The following is a 20,750-nucleotide window of genomic DNA, read 5'->3' on the forward strand; positions in this document are numbered from 1 at the left end:
TCTTCACTTGGAGACATCAATCTACTCTATCATGAGAGAGCCATGATATTTGATTTGGAGGTACTTACTTTCATCCCAACCTTGCTAAAGTGAAGGATGCAGTATGTTAGGAGTTTGGCAAGTCAGGGAAAATTACTTTTGGATAACCTCAAAGAGGCCCTGGCAAACATTCATTCACTCAGGGAAGCAGTAGGGATACTGCTTAGACTGTTCTTGGCAAGGAAGGTAAGCTGCTAACTTTAATAGTGGTGATTGTGTTGAGATTTGGGAGCAGTTTGAGGACCAGTGAATCCAGTGGGTATGCCCTCCTTTTAGGCAGCAGTACCAGGAAACACAAGGAAAAGTTGAATCCATTTATTGTAGGTGAGGTAACTGTAGTGTTCAAATAGTGTTCAAACAGTTCTGTTGTGATAAGATTGCATAAGTAGATGAGATCCATCTAGAAATGATGAAATTGTTGACATTGTTGAATTTTTTGTAGCTAACATGCCTTTTTAACACAGAGAGAAGGCCAGGCTGGGACAGGACTTTGCGATTGGAAAACCAGAGTAGTGATCCTGGTTTTCTTAAAATGAGGACAAAAAATGTACATTACATTCCAGTTGTAGTAGGATTGCATTCCTCAGCCTTCTTGGAAAAGTATATGCCAGAATGCTGAAAAGGCGACCTTGTCCAATACTCAGTCCTCTGAATCAGTGCATCTAGGCTAAGAAATATCGGATATAGCAGGTGACATCTTTTTTCTTATACGGGTATTGAAGAGGTCTTGGAAGTTTGTCAGTGCTGTCTATGTAGGTCTTGTGGAATTGGCAAATTTGTATGACCACATACATTAAAAGGACTTGTGAGGAGTGGCACAGGATCCCTTGGTTGCTTATGCATGGCATTCATTTGCTGTGTTTGAGAAGTGAGAGTTTAGTCCACATTCTCAGTATAAAACTGAATACATTCATGGTGGGTTTAGTATACCAATAGTGTGTCTTGTCTCCCCACCCTTTGCAATGTTCATTTACAGGATATCAAGACACAGTCAAAGTGTAGAGAGTACTCCATCTGTGAATATGAGGTTAGTATTTTTGTTTGTTGGAGACTATTCTCATAGTCCCAACTGTCTGTGGTCTCCAACATGTTCTGTAGTGATTCACTATTCAGCATATCTCTTTATGCGCCTGACTAATGTACATTAAACTTGGCTAAGAAAAGATGAAAATATGCATAACAACCATACCTCTCAACTGTTCAGATTATTGTAGAATGTCCAGATTTTTGGTTTGTTCCTCATAAAATGTGTTGTTTTCTGGCAAATCTTTGAGAATGGAAGTTACTAAATAATGACATACATTTGAATTTTAGACTGCATATCCTTCAGACATTGCATGTTAGCACAGATCCTGTTATTCTATCAACTTTGTAAGTTTAAAACAGCAATATTTAAAATCTGTCCCTGTTTTTGAACCTTTGTTCCATATTATTTTAGGCTTTTCAGATTTCTTGATCTACAAGGTTGAGAGGTAAGAACTAACAAATGCTATTTAAAATCTCCATTTCGGTAAATAATAACCTCTAGGTCACCATTATAATGTCATCTTGTTTCTTACACCCTGATTTTTCAAATTTCCCTATCAATAACTTGTAGGTCACATAGATTAGAGAGCTAGTTTCTACCAATGCTTGATGCTATAGGGAACTGCTGATGCCAAACAAAAGCATCACAAATTATGCTACTGTTGTTAACAGTTATTTATGTGTTTACTTATTTATATTTATATTTATATTTATAATTATGTTTATATTTATATGTATAGTTATAGTTACAGTTAAATGTATATTTATATTTATTTCTGGACCAAAAAGATCCAACTGGTCAGTGCCCAGTTTCAGTGGAGGTTGTTAGTTTTATTACACCTTTAGCTTAGATGCTTTCAGTATAAATAACATCTTGGTAAGGAATTGGAACTTACTGGTTACTGAAAAAGAGTTTGTAGAAAAAGTAGGTGACTGTCCCATTGCGATTTTTAAAAGGGGTAGAAATATGAAGGCCCTGTTAGAGACATCCAATCACACTGTACATAGGACACCAGGGATGTACAGGTGCAAATCCTGTAACATTTGTAAATATATGGCCTCTGGGTCCACTTTTTCTATTAGGAATAAGACGTAAAAAATTGACGGGAAGATACAACTGTAACTCAAAATCTGTGGTTTACCTAGCCCAGTGTCAAGCCTGTCCAGCATTTTATGTTGGGAAAACCAACAGGAAATGAAGAGAAAGGGTTTATGAACATACCTATAGTATCAACAGGGGTAAAATAGAGAATGCGTTGGCAAGACACTGTGCTAGTTACCCAGCCCATGTATTCCATTTCAGAATTATTGGGCAGGTTGCTATAAAGATTTTTAATATATACACAACTCATTTTTTTATAGTTAATAGTGCTGTGGTTTATTTGAAATAGAAAAGTTGTAACATTTTTGTAAAATGTTTTAATTTAATGATAAGTTTATAGATGGAGTTCTATCTGAAGCAGGGTATGTTTATTGGTTGAAAATCATATGGGAGGAGGAGCATTTTACATATAAAAAGCAGTGTTTTAACTTGTTGCCTTGTCTGATGAAGTCCAGTCACTTGACTGAACAAAAAGCACTTTACGTGTACTGGATATTTATGCTTCTTTTTTATTTTATTAAAACGGTTTAAGTAAAGTTTTTTGTTCTCCATTCCTTTTGTGGGCTTTACCTAGTTGCTGGTTTTAGTATGATTCATTGGCAAAGAGTTTGTTAACTTGAAAGCTTTGCTGTGATATTTTGCTGTTATATTTTGTTTTTATTAAAACTTTTAAACATTGGACATTGAGCTTCTGGCATTTTTATTTATTTTCTATACTCACACTTCATAGCCCAACAACAGGACTCTATCCCAAATTAAAACAGAAATATATCAAGCCTTCATGTGTTTATGTCCTCTTTCAAATAATTTCTCACTAACTCATGGTTATGCCCATACAGCTCTCCTGTATGATCTACATCAAGAAATACTTTACATTCTTAATAACATTTCATCATGCTATCTCTTTATACCCATTCAACACTTGCTCTCTCCCCATTCTTAGGGGGGGCATGTATCATCTTTTTTTTTTGATTATTTCCTACCATAGTAGACTATGCTTCCAAAAATTTTGTATATACTGCTTGCCATATTTAACTGATGTGTTTTTTTTTATTTATTAAATCAGTGGTATCTCCTCATGCAAACTGCATGTCTATATGTGTTTTAATTACATCTGTAGTGTATTTTATTCATTTATTTATTTACATTTGTTGACCGGGAGAGTCCGACTGGATTAATGACCATTTTCATCAGAGGCCCGGGGAGAAAACCTCCAGCATGCAATTAGTCATATAAACAAAGGTACTGACTGTTAGTCATACAAACAAAGATAGACTGCTTGTAGGATATATTACTTGTTAAATACAACAGAGTTAGTTCATAGTTTTAGTCATAACAGAATTAGTAGAGGACATGTTTACCAAGTGACACTGTTTATTATAATAAGACTGGAGGAAGTGGACAAAGATTCCTGGGGAGGAGAATATAGTATTGTTCTAAAATAAATCCATAAGGTGTTGCTTCTTTAAGTCAGGAGCTAGAGAAGGGTATGGGAAAGGTGGAATCCAAGATCACCCAGGGTTAGCACTATTTGAGTTATTTAACTCTGCGGAGCTTTTCTCCCTTGGCTTCCACTGAAAATGATTATTTATTACCCAGTCAGACCTCCCTAGTAAACAAATATCAGTAAATAAATTAACTAATTAATGTCCTGAACTAGATGGTCATCAGGTACTTTCAGGACATCATGTCCTTATAGTTTCACTCTTCACAAGGAGTTGAAAACAAATCTATAAATGTTCTGTAGATTTGGTCTATTCTTTTTCTACTGAAGGCTTGTATGGACTAGCTCACAGACAGATGATCTGTGGTTAGACATGCCAGACGTGTTTGGGTTTAGAAAAGAGGGAAGGTTGTTTAGTTTTGAGATGGTTTGCTTTGTGTCTGTGTGTTGATTGTTCAAGTTCTGGAGTTTGGCAAAGGTAGCATGGTTGCCAAGGTCAGGATTGTTTTTTCATGACTGCCAAGCTTCATGCCTTAGTTTAAGGAGGGATTTAAGTTATTTGGTGAGTGATGGTATCTGTTCTTGTTTAAAAAAGGATTTTATCATGGAAAAGATTGTGTCCTGGAGTATTTAGGTTAGGGTTGCTGTTACAGTGTTTGAGTCTTGGTGTTTAGTTTGGTAAACCGGTTCAAGACTGACAGACTTTTTTTTTAATTTGGTGATATTTTGTATGGATTAGGATGTGAAGGAGATCATTATGGGGAGGGAGTTAGAGACAGACTGCTGATCTGAAAGATGACTGGTTAGTGATCACTGAGGGTAGGTGGGAGAGTGAAAGTGTTTAAGATAGTGGATCATTCGTTAGTGATCAATAAGATAAGAGTTGAGTAGTTGTTGGACTGTAAATTAGGAGGGGGGGGCTGTGATTAGCTGCAAGAGGTCCTTCTTAGCTGGAAATTCAAAAATGTCATTTAACAGGAGGCCTGAGAAGTTAATGTTGAAATCCACCAGGATAATTAGATGCATATTTTTGCCACAGAGTCCTTTCTTAGTGAAGCTGCTAACTCTGTCTGTTTGAAAGATTTGAGATTTTAATGTCATTAGCTATTTGTTTTATGAATTTTGGTGAAAGCTTATCCACAGATCATAATCCATGGATGGTGATTCCTTTCTCTTGTAACAAATGACTTGCTATTAGAAGTTAGCTAAAACATGTGCTGGTACAGTGAATAGCCCTGATACCATGCAGCAAGACAAGTTCTCTTGTTTAGTTCTTGGCTGGGATGCCTTTGTTGTACACTCTGCATGTCCTTTCTGTGTTTATGTGGGTTCTTTTTCTTGGTGCTCTAGTTTCCTCCAGCATCACAAAGACATGAGGTAGGTAGTTTTCTTTTTAGTCAAATTGTGTGTGTGTGTGTTTTTTAGTCAAATTGTGTGTGTGTGTGTGTGTGTGTGTGTGTGTGTGTGTGTGTGTGTGTGTGTAATGCAGAAGAAAGGTCTGGCAAACTACTTTGTTTTTTCCTTTGCCTAGTAAACTCTGTAACTAGCACTGGTTGTTGATGAGGTAACTGTAGGAGTCAGATAAAACTCAGTAGCATTGGATGGATGAGTAGTTTCTGAATTTTTGCACATAAAAGTTAAGATATTTATTTATTTTTCTTTTTTTGTTCCTTCTTCTTTTAGGAAGTGTCAGATGAAAGGAGCTGTAGCCAGGGACAGCAGAGTGCTATGAGAAGCACAATGTGTAAATTAACCACCATGGCCAAGGAAAACAGGACACGATTAAGAAACAGAAGTATTCCAAGCACATAAAGGACAAATGAGCCTCAAAACAAACTAACATTTGTAGTCCTATAGAAAAAAATGAACGTACAAGAAAGAGAACTCTGCAAAGAATTAGCTTAATTTCTTATGTCTACCTATGCTGGCATTTGTTGATATGCACACTGTGATTACAGCCATTTGATTTTATTATGGATACTACAACTTCCAGAGAAAATTTGGCATGAGGCATGAACAATGTTGGCTATTTTTGTTCAAGTGATGATTGTTGTGGGCTGCAAGAATTTTTATAACTGTAAAATATGAGAGCCTGAGGTTCATCTCTGTAGTCTTCGACTTTAACACACTGACTTGTTTACATTGTATCTCCTGAGATTCACTTTTTGTGCCAGATACTTCCTTTGACTATGGCAGAAAAAAGTAGGATCATTCCGATCGTCATATGTTTCTGGGTGGCATTTTTATCATGGCTGTACACGGCTGGGGTACGAGCAGACTGCTGGTTAATTGAAGGGGACAAGGGATTTGTCTGGCTAGCTATATGCAGCCAGAACCAGCCACCATATGAATCCATACCTCAGCATATCAACAGTACTATTGTGGATCTAAGGCTCAATGAAAACAAAATTAAGAGTGTTTACTATTCTTCCTTAAGCCGTTTCACCAACCTCACCTACCTGAACCTAACCAAAAATGACATTTCCTATTTGGAGGAGGGAGCATTTTCTGCCCAGTACAATCTGCAAGTACTACAGCTAGGTTATAACAGACTGCGCAACATTACTGAGGGTATACTACGTGGACTGACTAAACTGGAAGAACTCTACCTTCAGTTCAATTTGATTGAAACTGTGTCTCCTAATGCCTTCTGGGAATGCCAAAATATTAGGAACCTTGATTTGTCTATGAACAGAATACAGAAAATAGAAGCCAGCACTTTTGTTGGTCTCAGTAAACTAGTTACTTGTGAGTTGTCCTCCAATCCTTTTTATTGCTCATGTGAGCTACTAGGCTTCCTCAAATGGCTTGCCATTTTTGTCAATATGACCAGGACGTCTGACCGAATGCAGTGCGATGCTCCACCTGAATATGCTGGCTACTCCCTTGTCCTTAGCAACAGCAGGACTAACCCACGGATTGCACTGAACAAACTTTCTAATTTATGCACAGATGGGACATACACTGCACCCAGTTACATCCACCAAGGATTCAGCTTGACCACTATGCCTTCTGAAGCACTGTGTACTGAAGAAGAATGCTTCTCTGGTGATGGACCGACCCCTTTTACCTCTTATAATTCTCCTGTAATTGACCAAGGCCCAAAGCCTCAACTTCAGATTAAGGATATCTCCAATAACATTGTCAGATTATCTGTCACCATTCCAAATCACTTCAAAAAAATGTACATATTAGTGGAATACAAAAATAATTACCACAGCGATGTTCAGAATCTGTCAAATGAAAACCAGATTATTACACTTAAAGATCTTGAGGAAGCTGTGAACTATACTTACTGTGTGGTTTCATTGCAAAACAGTGCCAGGTACAATCACACTTGTTTGTCATTTAAGTTACCAAGCAAAATCAGTAAAGAAGTGATTACCCCAAACCAGTCAACTGCCACCCACTACATAATGACCATTCTGGGCTGTCTATTTGGTATGGTAATAGTTTTAGGAGTAGTTTATTACTGTCTTCGTAAGAAGCGGATGCAAAATGAAACCCACAAAAAAGCAGCAATGAACATGAAAAAGACCATCATCGAACTGAAGTATGGGCCAGAGCTGGAGGGCACTACCATTACCCAGTTGTCTCAAGGTCCACTTCTGTCAGGAGAATCAATGCCACGCATGCCTTTCCTTTCCTCATCTGCAGAAATGGAGCAGTACAAATTACCAGACACAAGTGAAACCCCGAAGACAACAAAGGGGAATTACATGGAAGTGAGGACTGGGGAACAGCCTGAAAGGCGAGACTGTGATATTGGCCATCCACCTGACAACCAGAGCTCTGTTGCTGAAATTTCAACAATAGCAAAAGAAGTAGACAAGGTTAATCAGATCATTAACAATTGCATAGATGCCTTGAAATCCGAGTCAACCTCTTTTCAGGGTGCAAAATCTGGGGCAGTCTCCACAGCAGAACCTCAACTGGTGCTTATATCAGAACAAATTCCAAGCAAATCCAGTGGCTTTCTGTCTCCTGTCTACAAAGAAGGTTACCATCATCCTTTGCAGCGGCATCATAGCATGGAAACTACCCCCAAGAGGCCAAGTACTTCTTCCAGTGGCTCAATGCGCAGCCCACGGTCATTTCGTTCGGACATCACAGGGGCAGTTGCTTACAAATCTGAAGCTAAGTACATTGAGAAAACATCTCCCACAGCAGACACTATATTGACAGTGACACCAGCAGCTGCCATTTTGAGAGCTGAAGCTGAAAAAATTCGACAGTATAGTGAACACAGGCATTCTTTTCCTGGATCACACCAAGCTGAACAGCAAGATTCTGGCAGCATACGTAAGCCTTCCATTCTGGAGCCTCTGACTAGACCGCGTCCAAGAGAACTGGCATATTCTCAACTTTCCCCTCAATACCATAACCTGAGCTACACATCCAGTCCTGAATATTCATGCAGGCCAGCTCAGAGCATTTGGGAGCGATTTAAGCTTCATCGCAAGAGGCACAAAGACGAAGAGGAATACATGGCTGCAGGGCATGCTTTACGAAAGAAAGTACAGTTTGCAAAAGATGAAGACCTACATGACATCCTTGATTACTGGAAGGGTGTTTCAGCTCAGCACAAATCCTGATTATGTTTTTTTTTTTTTTTTTGCAGCAACTGACTTCAGAAACAAACACTTTGGACCAAAAGAATTCTTTACATCAGCTATTTTTATTCAAACTATGTTTTGAAATTTAAAGAGAAATATAAAAGTATATATATTTATCTCACATTTGTGAGCTTATGCACCAAAACATGGGGAGTTGAAAACTGTGCAGACACATTAAAATCAGAAGGTTTTCTTTTTGTTTCATTTTATTAAAAAATGGAAATATTTGTCCTTTATTTTCTTTTTCTCTAGCATGACCCTGTCCTGTGACTGTGAATCACTGTTTGTGTATATAAAGGACAAAAACAGAAAAAAAGAACATTCTCTTCCCAAAAATGTCTGCCTTGACAACAATGTAAATAGACTTGAATCAGAAATATTGTTCATTGAAACAACTCTGCTTTCCTTCTCCCACACAGAAATGATCTTCCCGCATTTGGATTTGTAAGGCACCATCTGCAAGTCTTAACATTACTCTGTACAGATCAAACAAAAATTTATATATTTGCAATGTTCACTGTATAAAAATAATCATCTGTTTTTACCAGGTTTTAACCATGGATTTTAAGAAAAATTAATGTTTAAGATTCATTTTTTCAATGTCTCCCAGAACTGAATGATAAAAAGTTGCACTGATAAATGAAATGGTACATTTCTTCTAAAAGGCTCACTGACTGTCTTTCTTTAACATACATGTCTTTTATTAACATTCATCTGAGATCATGGGCCATTGTCTAGAGCTGCCCTGTATGAAACCTTATTGCTTATGTACTCTCTTTCTTACATTGTGACTATGCTGTAGTTACATGAAATGTTATAAGTGCTACTTAATTTCTTTTTTATACATTCATTACAGGTATGTTACAAAAAATAGCACAAATAGTATATTAAATTCAAGAACAACAAATGCAGTAACAATGTAGGAAAAATAATCTTAGAAATTGCAGTTTTTTTTTCAAACAACCGTAATTCATGGTGTATATGCTGAGGTAGAAACAATGAACGATTAAAGACATGTTAAAACATACTTGGTTGAAGACTTTTCAGAGTTGGTTGAAATTTGCAAGTACTGGACTGATTATATGAAGTAAAAAGTTACAAACTTCTCCATAAGAAGTTCTGATCACATGACTCTGGGAAGTGAAGGCTATTTCACTGAATACATTCTGATGAATGCAGTATCTAAACATAGGTTACAGGCAGAATTCTTCACTAACGTGGAAACTAAAAATAGTGAGTTCATTCATTCAGGAAAGAGTTGGACAACTTTTACAGTAAAATGATGCTTTAAAAGGTTTTATGTCAGCTAATTCACTGATTTGAGGTTATCAGATTATTCATTCTTTTCCTTTGCACTACAGGCTGCTACAGGGTACTGTTATGTCTGACCAAGAATGTAAGTAGTTGTAAGGAAAATTATGTTGTCATTAACAAGTATCCTGAGGTTACACATCCTCTGAATACCTCCACATCCTTTAATTCTTCCATCAAAAAAAAAATCTGTGCAAGGATCCATGAAATGTAGAACATGACGTATAAGAATATGCAACCAAATAGATTGGTTTTTGTGTTAATTTTTTCCTTGTAATCACTTTCAGGTTCATCTAGCTAGATGATATATGTATTGGCACATTTTGCATGTAATAATACTCACACCAGTGAATATCTGCTACGCATAGAGACTATAGACTAAGGGACACCTTCAGCAATACATGGACCTTTTTTATATTTTAAGTTATTTAATGAGGAAATAGACCCCATTTTTCATTGGATAGAACAGGCTTCCATTAGGCACTAAATTTGCTTTAGCTGTCATAAAACTGAAGCTGACACCTTTGGAGTAAAGGAATAAAGCCGACTATAACCAAGATGATCCGGATTCCATCATTACTGCGGGTACTGAGTAGCTGGCCATAATGCTACATCAAGGATGAGGAATTGTCTGTTTACCTCTGATGGAGGCAAGATGGTGGGAACAGATCATAGCTCCTGGTAAAGACTAGGGATTGGTGATGATGGGGTGGTAGCAAATAATAAGAAGAGCAAATGGAATAAATATTGATGTACAATTAGCTCTTCTTGCTATCTCTCAGGGGAGTAATCTGTCATAATGCCCACTACTTAACCCTCTACCAGCTGACATATCCAGTATATAGGGCAATCAGAAGTTCCCTTCTCCTTCCATTACCCTTCCATCTCAAACAATTGGCTACAATATAATGGCCCCTGTTTATTCACTTTGCTGAGCAGTCATAAGGCATTCTAATCTTTTAAGGACAAGAAGTTATCCTTTTCTAGACAGGCCTGGCCCATCTGGTGAAGTGAGATATCTGGGGCTTGCACCACTATGCAGTGGTCCCGGGTAGAAGAAGTCTATGGGAAGAGCAAGGGACTGAAGTCAGAGGACCTGGCCATTGAGTAATCTACAAGGCTAATAAAAAGTCACAAAAAATTACTGAAGAATAACCAGATATTTCAATAAAAAACATTATCATTGTTTATTGTAGGTTGCATCGCAGTTATAATCTGTACTGTACTTCCACTGTGAATGCTAATTAACTCCAGAATTGATGTAAATGTCTACATAAGAAGATATATCTTAAAAGTCAAAATATGTAACAGACATAGGCCTGATTTTTATTAGTTTTCATGTTACTCTCACCACTTAAATTATGTCTCTTTAATAGTTAATACTGGGAAGAAAATTCCTGAAATGATTAAGAGCAGTTTCATCACACAGAATTTAAAAGTTTAACTAATTAGACTTAACATAATTTTATACTGTTTTTGATAGAAGCCCTTTGTAGATAAACTGAGCACGAGGCTTTTGTGCTGTCTCTGGCTGCAATAATGCCTTGAAGGGAAAAAGAAAATTAGTTGCTTGGTACCACAGTGAAATGATTTTAAAATGGCCCTTACAAAGAGGTTCTAATGCATCAAAGCCTACAATACAGAGTTTTAGACATAAAAAAGTATAACATACCTCATTAGCATTTTGACTGAGTTTGTCAACGTCATTTAAGTCTCATTGATGATACATGTTCAGAGGCATCGCAATAGGAAACCTTCCCATCCTCCTTCTAAATAAATGTTTAAATTGTTATCCTCCTGTTTCTAAATAAATATTTAAACTGTGCCCACATTTGCCTTTTTTTTCACTTTTTAGTCATTCATGGCTACATAACTTTCCTGCAGTTTTAGAAGCAATTGGAATTTCCATGTCTGAGTGCAGTAGATTAGGATCCAAATAGATGGAAAGAAGCCATACATAATGTTCCAGAAGATAGAATGCATGTAGCTCAGATTTCAATTTAGTAGTAGAATTTAATTTCAAACTTTGAAATCACTGTGACACTAAATCTGATGAATGTTAAACTAGTGATTTACACTTGTCATTAAGAAAACAGTAAAGGTAACTGTTTTTTTTTTTTTGTTTTTTTTTTGCGTGTGTGCATGTATCTTCACTTTGTCACTCTTTTCTATGTACTATACAATTAATTTGAGTTCCTGAAATGTAGATATGCTAGATATGCCTTGGTTAACATAATCCAAGTAAGAACAAAAACATATGTCTGTGTCTACATAGTTGTTACTGGAAATGTAGGCCTGGGTAAGGTAACAAACATCAGGTTTCTTGCATGCTTCTAAACATTTTTGTACGCACTGTTTTTTCTCTAGGCCTTAAAAAATTATTTTGTGACATTTCAGTATCTGTTACCTAAAACGATTTATGAAATGATCAATGATTATACTTGTTCCAAAATGTGAAAATAAAAGGAAAGAATATTTTATTGGGAACAAGTCTTGACATTGTGAAAATTTCTATAAATGTTTCCCAAGTTCAATTTTGTCATCTCCCGAGCTGAATAGCTGAACATTTTTATTTACAATTTTTTTTAAGTTTCAAGAAACTTGCAGCATATGGAAATAAATAATGGCACAGGTTATGATGTATTTAGGTTCATAATATCTACTTGAATTCATAAATGCAAGTCTATATTATCTGTTTGAGACTATAAATATTTTAAAATAGATGTATATTTATACATCCATTGCTTTTTAATCATATGCACCCAATATTTAACAGTGCTACAAAATGTAATATGTTCTTAAATCTAGTTGAAATAGAAGTATATGATTTTAAAAGGAATACAATGCATTAGGGGTTTCAAGAACTGGTAGAAGTGAACACTTTGATGAAAGTTTAGAGGATCCTTCCAGTAGCCTTTCACTTGTATAGCTTTGTACAGCTTAATATACTGCACTTACTGACAGATTCTTTCTGAACATTAATAGCTTGACTTAACAAGGTAATTTCTGTGGTGAACAAAATTCCATACAGCAATAACTCAGGTATCTGTTATATGGTCTGAACTGCACTCCCATCTTCATGAGTTCAGCTAGAGAATGATTGAAAATAGAGTCGACCTGCAGCTGGATTTCAGAACTGTACCAACTGGATTCTTTAAAAGGGCTTTGGGTTATTGCAAGGCAAATTGAAATTTGTAATGCAATGGAAATGGGTGGACTTGGATGACATAACTGTTGCACAACCTGTACAAACATGAATAAGGACAAATTCCTTGAAATGGTACACAAAGAACATTGTATTGTGTGGCTCTGTATCATACTTCAACTATCATTTAAAATGTTTTTTCAGTACATGATGCTCATAATAGCTACAATAAGCAACATTAATGAAAAGCTATGCAAAATATTTTGAAATGAAGCATTTGGGGTCACACAACTACTGCATAAATTGTATTTAACCTGAAGCCTACATACCAAGCACACCCAAAGCTATTAGTTAAATGCAAGACTGCTTACTTATATTTGGAGGCTTACGTCAAATACTTTTGCTTGAGTATGCATGCGTTAAATTATTTACACACAGACACACAAACACACACATATACATGCTGATGTACATGTACATGTCGATCTATCTATGGCTGCTGTACTTCTCAATGAACATGCACAATGTTGATTTCTGTTTGGTAAACGCCAGTTGATCATTGACATGCACAAAAGTGAAAATCCCAGTGTACAGGAATATTCCCTTTCCCTGGGAATTGTGTGATCTTGTAGTTAGCATATCTAATACATAGTATATATAACTGACATGAGATATGGCCTCCGTATTGGGGAGTTGGAGGCTTTCCCCTTTCAAAAACACTTATTATTGGATGAGTCTGCTTTGTGGTAATCCTCAGAGCTTGCTCAGTGCATGTCAAGATTTTGTGTTTTGATGTTGCAATGTTGATGCTCTTGACTAATGTAGAAGAGTAGTTATAGACCCATATATATATATATATATATATATATATATATATATATATATATATATATATATTTATGTGTGTGTGTGTTTATGTGTGTGTATATATATATATATATATATATATATATATATATATATATATATATACATATATATATATATATATATATATATATATATATATATATATAGACACATGTATAAAGTTCTACTAGGAAGCATAGACTTCCTGAAAGCCAAAGAGCCAAAAGGATGGAAAAAAGTAATAGTTGTGGTTTTATGCTTTATAAGAAGTTGTTTTGTTTAGGGGAAAAAAATTAATTTTGATTGTTTTTTTACAGGGGCGACACTCTCTGCACCCCCTAATGTGGGGGCAAGCCCCAGTACCTCTGACCATATATATACCAACTCCATAGTCATGACAACCTATAAATGGGGGAAATAACCTAAAACAAGTGAATCATTCTTGGTGGACATGTTGAAACTGCACTAGCAATGAGTTTCTGTGGAAATCACTGTTTAGGTGTTATGCCTTTCATCTTTTTTTCTTCATGCTACTGATGCATTAACAATTTCACCTCAAGCAATTGTAGGGAAGCTTATATGAGTATATGATTGCCCTAGGTCATATATTATTCCTAGGTTCATAGGAGATTACTAGGCTAATGGCTCAAGGGCCCTTACAAGCTTAGCCAATATACTCTGATTTTACCCAATATATGGCCCTTGGGTCAAGACTATGGCAGGGATTTGTGCCTGTGCATTGAATATCTTACAGATTTTCACTGTCCATAAAGGACATAGGCACTACTCCATGTGTGAACTTTCTATTCCCCATCCATTGATCCAAATTTCATTTGAAGATGGATTAATGTGAATAGAAAGCCTGTTCCAAAGAAGGGGCAATCTCTGAGGCACATATCTATCTCTCCAGCATGTTTTGTTTGAGTCACTGACTAAGTTTAGATCCCCTAGATCAGGTGACCCTTGTGCTGTTTGACTTGTGAATGTGTAGCATCTCCGTCAGGGCTGGATTTGTGGGTGCCTTGTAGGTCAGGCATAGGTCAACTCTTAATAGTCGGTAGGAGACAGAGTTAAGGGGATAGGGCTTTTAGTGTATTTGCATAGTTTATGTTGTTTACACCCTGTATTTTATTTGTGAGGAACCTCTGAGGTCACTCCAGCTGCTGTAAGTGCCAAGTCAAGTACATGCCAAATGGCACACTCTACTCAATTACTGGTCTAATGAAGGCTGAGTATGGCGGGACTATAATTTCCTTGGATCTGGATACCATACCTTTACTTATAAGTTGTGCCACATAAAAGGATTTCTTCATCACTGCAGACACATGGTGGTCAAGGTTCAAGCTACTATCTATCTGCGTACCTAGATCTCTCACCTCTGTGTCCATTCTAGGGGGCATGTGCTATTGATGTTGGAATTTGCAGGGGTATTTGACTTCCCAAATGGTATGACAATGCATTTTTTCACATTAAGTTTTAGGCCATTGTTCTGGAATCAATCATTTGTCTGATCTACACCCTGCTAAAGGATATCTACATTATTGTGGGTTTTAGTGACTGCCCTCAGCTTGCAGTCATCAGCAAACTTTGTCATCCAGAGGCCTTCCACATTTGCCAGGACTTCAAAGAAGTATATTTTGAGCAGGAATGGTCACAGTACCTATGGCACACCAAAAATAATTGGCCTCTAGCTGGATCTGGATTCACCCACTTTGTCGGCTTACAATCACATTGTCGATCTCACTTGACATTTGTGCGAAACTGCCTTTGGCCAAATTGAAATTATGAATGCCACAATGTCCAACCTTGCAATAGCGAATGCAATACAGCATTTGCTGTAGTAAGGTTTGACATTGTGGTGCAGATCGCACTATAGTGGGGATCGGGAAATGTACCCTTTCCCTCACTGTAGTGTGATCTGAAGAGTTTGCATATATAAGTAGGGGGGTGGGGGGTGCATCCTCCCACATGGGCAGGTGCAGGGGGTCTTGCCCCCCTGCAAAAATGTTCTTTACTGTGCAATGGATGGTATTGCTGTTACTGGAAGTGTGGTGACTGCTCGAAAATGTAAAATTTGACATTTGCAGTCACTACACTTCGATATTTTTTGCATTCGGTATCTTAATTTTCGTGGTTTAGGTTCGACATTACCATGATTCATCATTATTCATTATGGTTATATGATAGTAAACCATCATGTCCATGAACCAATTGGCTATCCATCTGGTGACATAGGGATTTATGGCCAGTTTTGCAAATTTATTTATAATTCTTGAGTGGGGAGTTGTGTCAAATGCCTTGGCCAGTTCGAGGTAAGTAATATGTACTGTTTTGCTCTCATGCATTTTTTTAGTGACTTTCTCAGAAAAATGCACCATATTCAGTAGGCCTTGATAAAGACAAACTGAGCTGGGTCCAGTGTTTGGAGGTCTCCTATTGCATTATTTGTCTAGTCCATGATTATTCTTTCCATGGTCTTACATATAAGACTAGTCAAACTTATGGGTCTGTAATATCCTGGGTCATTGGATGGTCCCCCTTTATGCAGAAGGATGTCAGTTGTTGTCCTCCACTCTTGGGTCAAAACTAGTCTGGAGGCTGTGGTTAAAAGAGATCCTAATGGGCCTGATAAGTCCTGACTTCAGCTGTTTAAGAGACAGCCTGGTATATTGTCAGGTCCCACTGAAGTTGTGTTTTCAGCTTTAGAGAGAGCAGTGGCAACCTATTATTTGGTGATAATTTGCAGTGGAGTGGTGTAGGATATCTTTTTGGGGGAGAACTGGGGACAAAAGGAAGGTGAAATTTGAGCTGAATTTGTTGGCCATCAGATTTGCTATGTCTTGGCTGAGTACAGGTGATGCCATCTACAACTAATTCCTCACATTGTTGAGTGTTAAGATTGCAGACAAAACTGAAAAATGCCCTATGGTTATCCTTAGCTTTGGAGGCAATTTTACCTTAAAGTCAACTTCAAAGACTTGGCTAGTACCCCGATTCACTTGTTTAGACTAATGAGGGACTAACATATCTGTTGTGCATATTCTCTCTAACTTTTCAATAGCATTTTTTTTCTTTTGTTGTATAACCTATTAAAACTAGAGCTCCACCTGGGTGTCTTGTTTTTCGGTATGACCTGGGTTTATTTCAGTCTGGTACTGATGTTTTTATGCAGTTGTTTGTATGGTTGTACAGGGCTTTTATGTATGCCTCTGCATAGGCTTCTGTATTTTCTGGATTTGGGGGAGCTTGGAAACTAGCTATGCCATTCCTTAATAGGGGGTAATTCACCATAGAGAAGTTCTTAACATTTCTGGGGTTAGGTGGGGGGACTAGATTTACCTTTATTTCAAGGGACACTGCTTTATGATATGATCTTATCAGTGAGGATATCACACTAGGGGGGAGTGCAGCATTCTCCCATCTTTGTTAGTATCAGATCTAGGATATATGCTTCCCTAGTGGGAGTGCAGACTAGCTGCTCCAGGGCATTTGAATTTACAAATTGGGACCTGCACTGTTTAATACAGTTGACTGCCTCAGTAAACTGTCCAGGTGAGTGTCTGACAGCATGTCGTTATTTTCATTCTATTTCCCTTGCATGTGTTCCCTAAGCAGTTATGTCTGTGAGTGAATGTAAATTGCAGCCTCTGCACGTAATGAGTCATGTGAACAGCCACCGATTAACGAGATGATAATATCGTGGAAAATATGCAAGCCATATGACAAACATCTGAGCCAGGCAGCATGATCATTGGCTGACTATACATTAATATAAGGAATACAACAGTACTAAATAGCAATAATGTTCAATCATAAATACAGTCACAGCCTGTAACACATGAGAATTAATCTAGTATATGTTTTACAAACAGTATTGTCTGTCTACAACTGTATGCATGATCTACCTACCTTTATTAGCAATCAGTACCCTGGAAGATTTAAACATCCCGATGATGGTGGCTGATTATGAAATTATGCAAAGAAAAAACTATGTGCACAAGTATCCACAAACACAGGATGCAAACATGCTGTAACATAAATATCCAAGGTGTTGCAATACCAGTATTGAACTGAAGAGCCTGCCATAGTCTGCCTACAACAGTGTGAACACAGACACATCAGACACCAACTCAGCATGTGAATAGGCAAGCATACCAGAACAATCGCTGTGAACCACACCCACACATACAAGAATACTAACACATGCAATAAAAATAGTATTCAAAAAACAAGCACACCAGAACAAGCACTGTGAGCCACACACACACACACACACACACACACACACACACACACACACACACACACACACACACACACACACACACACACACACACACACACACACACACACACACACGCACACACACATATACACACATATACACACACACACACACACACACACACACACACACACACACACACACACACACACATAAAAGAATGCTAACACATGCATTATAAACAGCAATCAAAAAGCTAGAAACCTATGTGTGATAGTTATACAAACCTGACTGGCATTTAGGTTGCGGCCTGCATTTCAAAAACTATCTTCAGAAAACATGGCTTTCTGCTAAATGATATTTAAATATATTTGTATTTCAATAAGAATTTTAACCACAGGTATAGTGTGATTATGGTACTTACCACACTAAAGCATAATGGGTATTCTGGTATTCTAAGCAATATACATGGTAATATAAAAAAATATGAGCCTGTAAAAAGGATAAGATATGTTTTATTTAACAAAACAGAACACTTAAGCAACATAACTCTCCCCATCTGCTGCTCCTCAAGCCTGTGCATCTGCTTAATGCACATGGCATGATTTTGGGCCCTGTCCTCATCGCCTGCAAAAAAGAGCAACGATAAATGACGTAGTCCTTGAATAACAGGGATATACTTTGCTGAGATCAGCTTCTAAAAACGTTTCTTTTGAAAAACATCAGAGAATTATCATATACATTTTTCATTGTTACATGTCTTTGAACAGGTTGAACACAGATTGGAGGACGTGAAATTCAAACTTGCAACTCTAACCTATGCCCACACTCTAACCCTGATACCTACCTGCCTAGCTAATTCATCTTGCTTTAAGAGTGTGTATTGTAAATGCAGTAAAAAGACTTGGGGTTATGAATGAGCAGGGATGGGTTACTAATATGCATCATGGCTATGGATTTCCAACAAGGAGAACATGCTGGGTATTTAGGTAAATAATATGCAAGATTGAATTCATGTCAGCACCGTGGTCACAACCAGTAACAGCAAGGGAAAACCTTCATTACTCATACAGTGTGACAGTATCATGTATCACATAGTTTCTGTTAACAGAGACATAAAAAAGTGCTGTACATCATGGACACAGTAATGTATATGGGAGGACTACATTTAAAGATATTCCTTGGCAAAGTACACATCACAGATCAAATGCATACATCACTGTATCTCGCTATTCTGCATTTCTGACTACCTGACTCCCTCGAAAGATAAGAATGAGGTGGTTGTTAAAGTGAATTTAATAATGAATGACAAAACCACACTTGATAACACTTTTGCAAATGAAAACATATTCCACAAAACTTTTTGTCAGAAATATAACAGTCTTGTCCAAAGTTTACTCATAACCCTATACTTACAGAATTGCTGTTAATAGAACATTGCAGATTACAAAGATATTTGTAGAAATTAAACAAATAACTGTATTATTTATAAGCCTGCACAAAATAACCATTAATATGAATAAGCAGCTATGTAGAGAAGAATATTCGGCCATGTGTGAAATACACAAAGATAACAACATAATGATATGTTTCCCCTATGTGGAGATGAACCCACGACACACAAAAATATAAACATGCTGGCCTGCTTCTTTAAAGGCAAGCTAACAGTAAGCACATGTTCCCTATTAATAAACAGTTACTGTCTGTGTATATCTGTATTCTGGATAATGGCTAAATATGGAAATATCTAACACATACTGCTATTGGCCGTTACAATGTAAAGAAATAACAGTTAACACATAAATGAAAAGATACATGTTAGCAGTCGGCCAGGCATTCCTCTTGGCTTAAAGAAATGGGACTGTAATAAGAATGTTCACTTTATTAAGAGGAAGGAAGTAAAGAAGTTATTTATGAGTTAGTATTCACATGTATACAGGAAGAATAGGTAATACTTTCATAGATAATGAAATGTGTAGTCATCAGTGGCCTAGGTGCTATAGGCATCAGTGATACATGACTGCAATGTTCAGTATTATCTGCTTTGGAAACATTAATAAATATATTAACAGCGTGGGAATAGAACCCATACTTATATGTAGAACAGTAACCGTGTCTTCTTAACGATCCAGATGAGCTAATTGTCAGAACAGCTACTCAATGGTTATAAAAGCTATATCTGATATATTTGGGTCACAGCTATAGCTCTAAATTCAATAAGAATGCTTAGTTATACTTAGTATTATAACACTTTCTGTAGACATCCACCAGCTGGCAACACACCAAAGCAACCCTCTGATGAAGCTCATCTGCATTCCTCCAATGCAGGTCATCATAGTGGTGGCAAATGTGTGCTCCAGTCCAGTAGATCCCCATACATCATCGATGCTCTCACAATACTGTTCCAAATGTCAATCATTGTGAATTCTGGCTCTCATGCAATGTTCCACTACAGCTTAGATTATCATCATCTGGGTAGTCTCTTCTTCAGTCCTGTTGGGAACCCAGACACATTGAAGCCTTCTGGAAGCAGCCATCTTGATAATAATGGAATGGAAAAGTAGTCAGATCTGAAACTGCTTACTGAGGTCCCACTTACGCAACAATGGTCTAATCTGTAAGTGTATCAAAATCAGTATTAAAAGGTGGTGCTTATGTCATGTTATCAGATCACTGGCAGATAACAGGCACATGTTACAAATAGCATGGCTTATCAATTCCTTTTGGGTACTTGAGTGGAGCACCTGCTTCGAATTTTAAGAACTTACGCGGACATGTGCACATGCGATTCCAAAACCCGGAATTTGAATGAACCTCATTAATTATGTATGACACAAATGGTACTTAAAAGATGGATGTGCATTAAGTGCTCTATCAGTTATACTTGAGTCATACTATGAAAGATAAATTGGCAGCTGCTACCATTTTTGTTTTGGGGAATATTAACTTATTATACACCTATGTTAACATCACTCATTCACAAATGTATCTC

General features: G+C 37.1%; 1 protein-coding gene across 4 annotated transcripts in view; it reads left to right on the forward strand.

The window, feature by feature from the left end:
• ELFN1 (extracellular leucine rich repeat and fibronectin type III domain containing 1) overlaps positions 1 to 9,254 on the forward strand; it is a 2,453,138-nt gene extending 2,443,884 nt beyond the window's left edge. For 2 of the 4 annotated variants that reach the window (XM_044089550.1, XM_044089549.1), the window contains one exon: positions 5,295 to 9,254. In XM_044089550.1, coding sequence (XP_043945485.1) covers positions 5,801 to 8,206 — 2,406 coding nt within the window. In that variant the 5' untranslated portion in view covers positions 5,295 to 5,800 and the 3' untranslated portion in view covers positions 8,207 to 9,254. Of the gene's footprint in view, positions 1 to 1,491; positions 1,512 to 4,008; positions 4,020 to 5,294 lie in introns of those variants that run through there. The other 2 variants (XM_044089552.1, XM_044089551.1) reach the window with 2 other exon arrangements.
• Positions 9,255 to 20,750: the final 11,496 nt, after the last annotated feature.

Source organism: Protopterus annectens, chromosome 12.part0 (assembly GCF_019279795.1).
Source record: "Protopterus annectens isolate FY-2018-M chromosome 12.part0, PAN1.0, whole genome shotgun sequence".
Classification (NCBI taxonomy): domain Eukaryota; kingdom Metazoa; phylum Chordata; order Ceratodontiformes; family Protopteridae; genus Protopterus; species Protopterus annectens.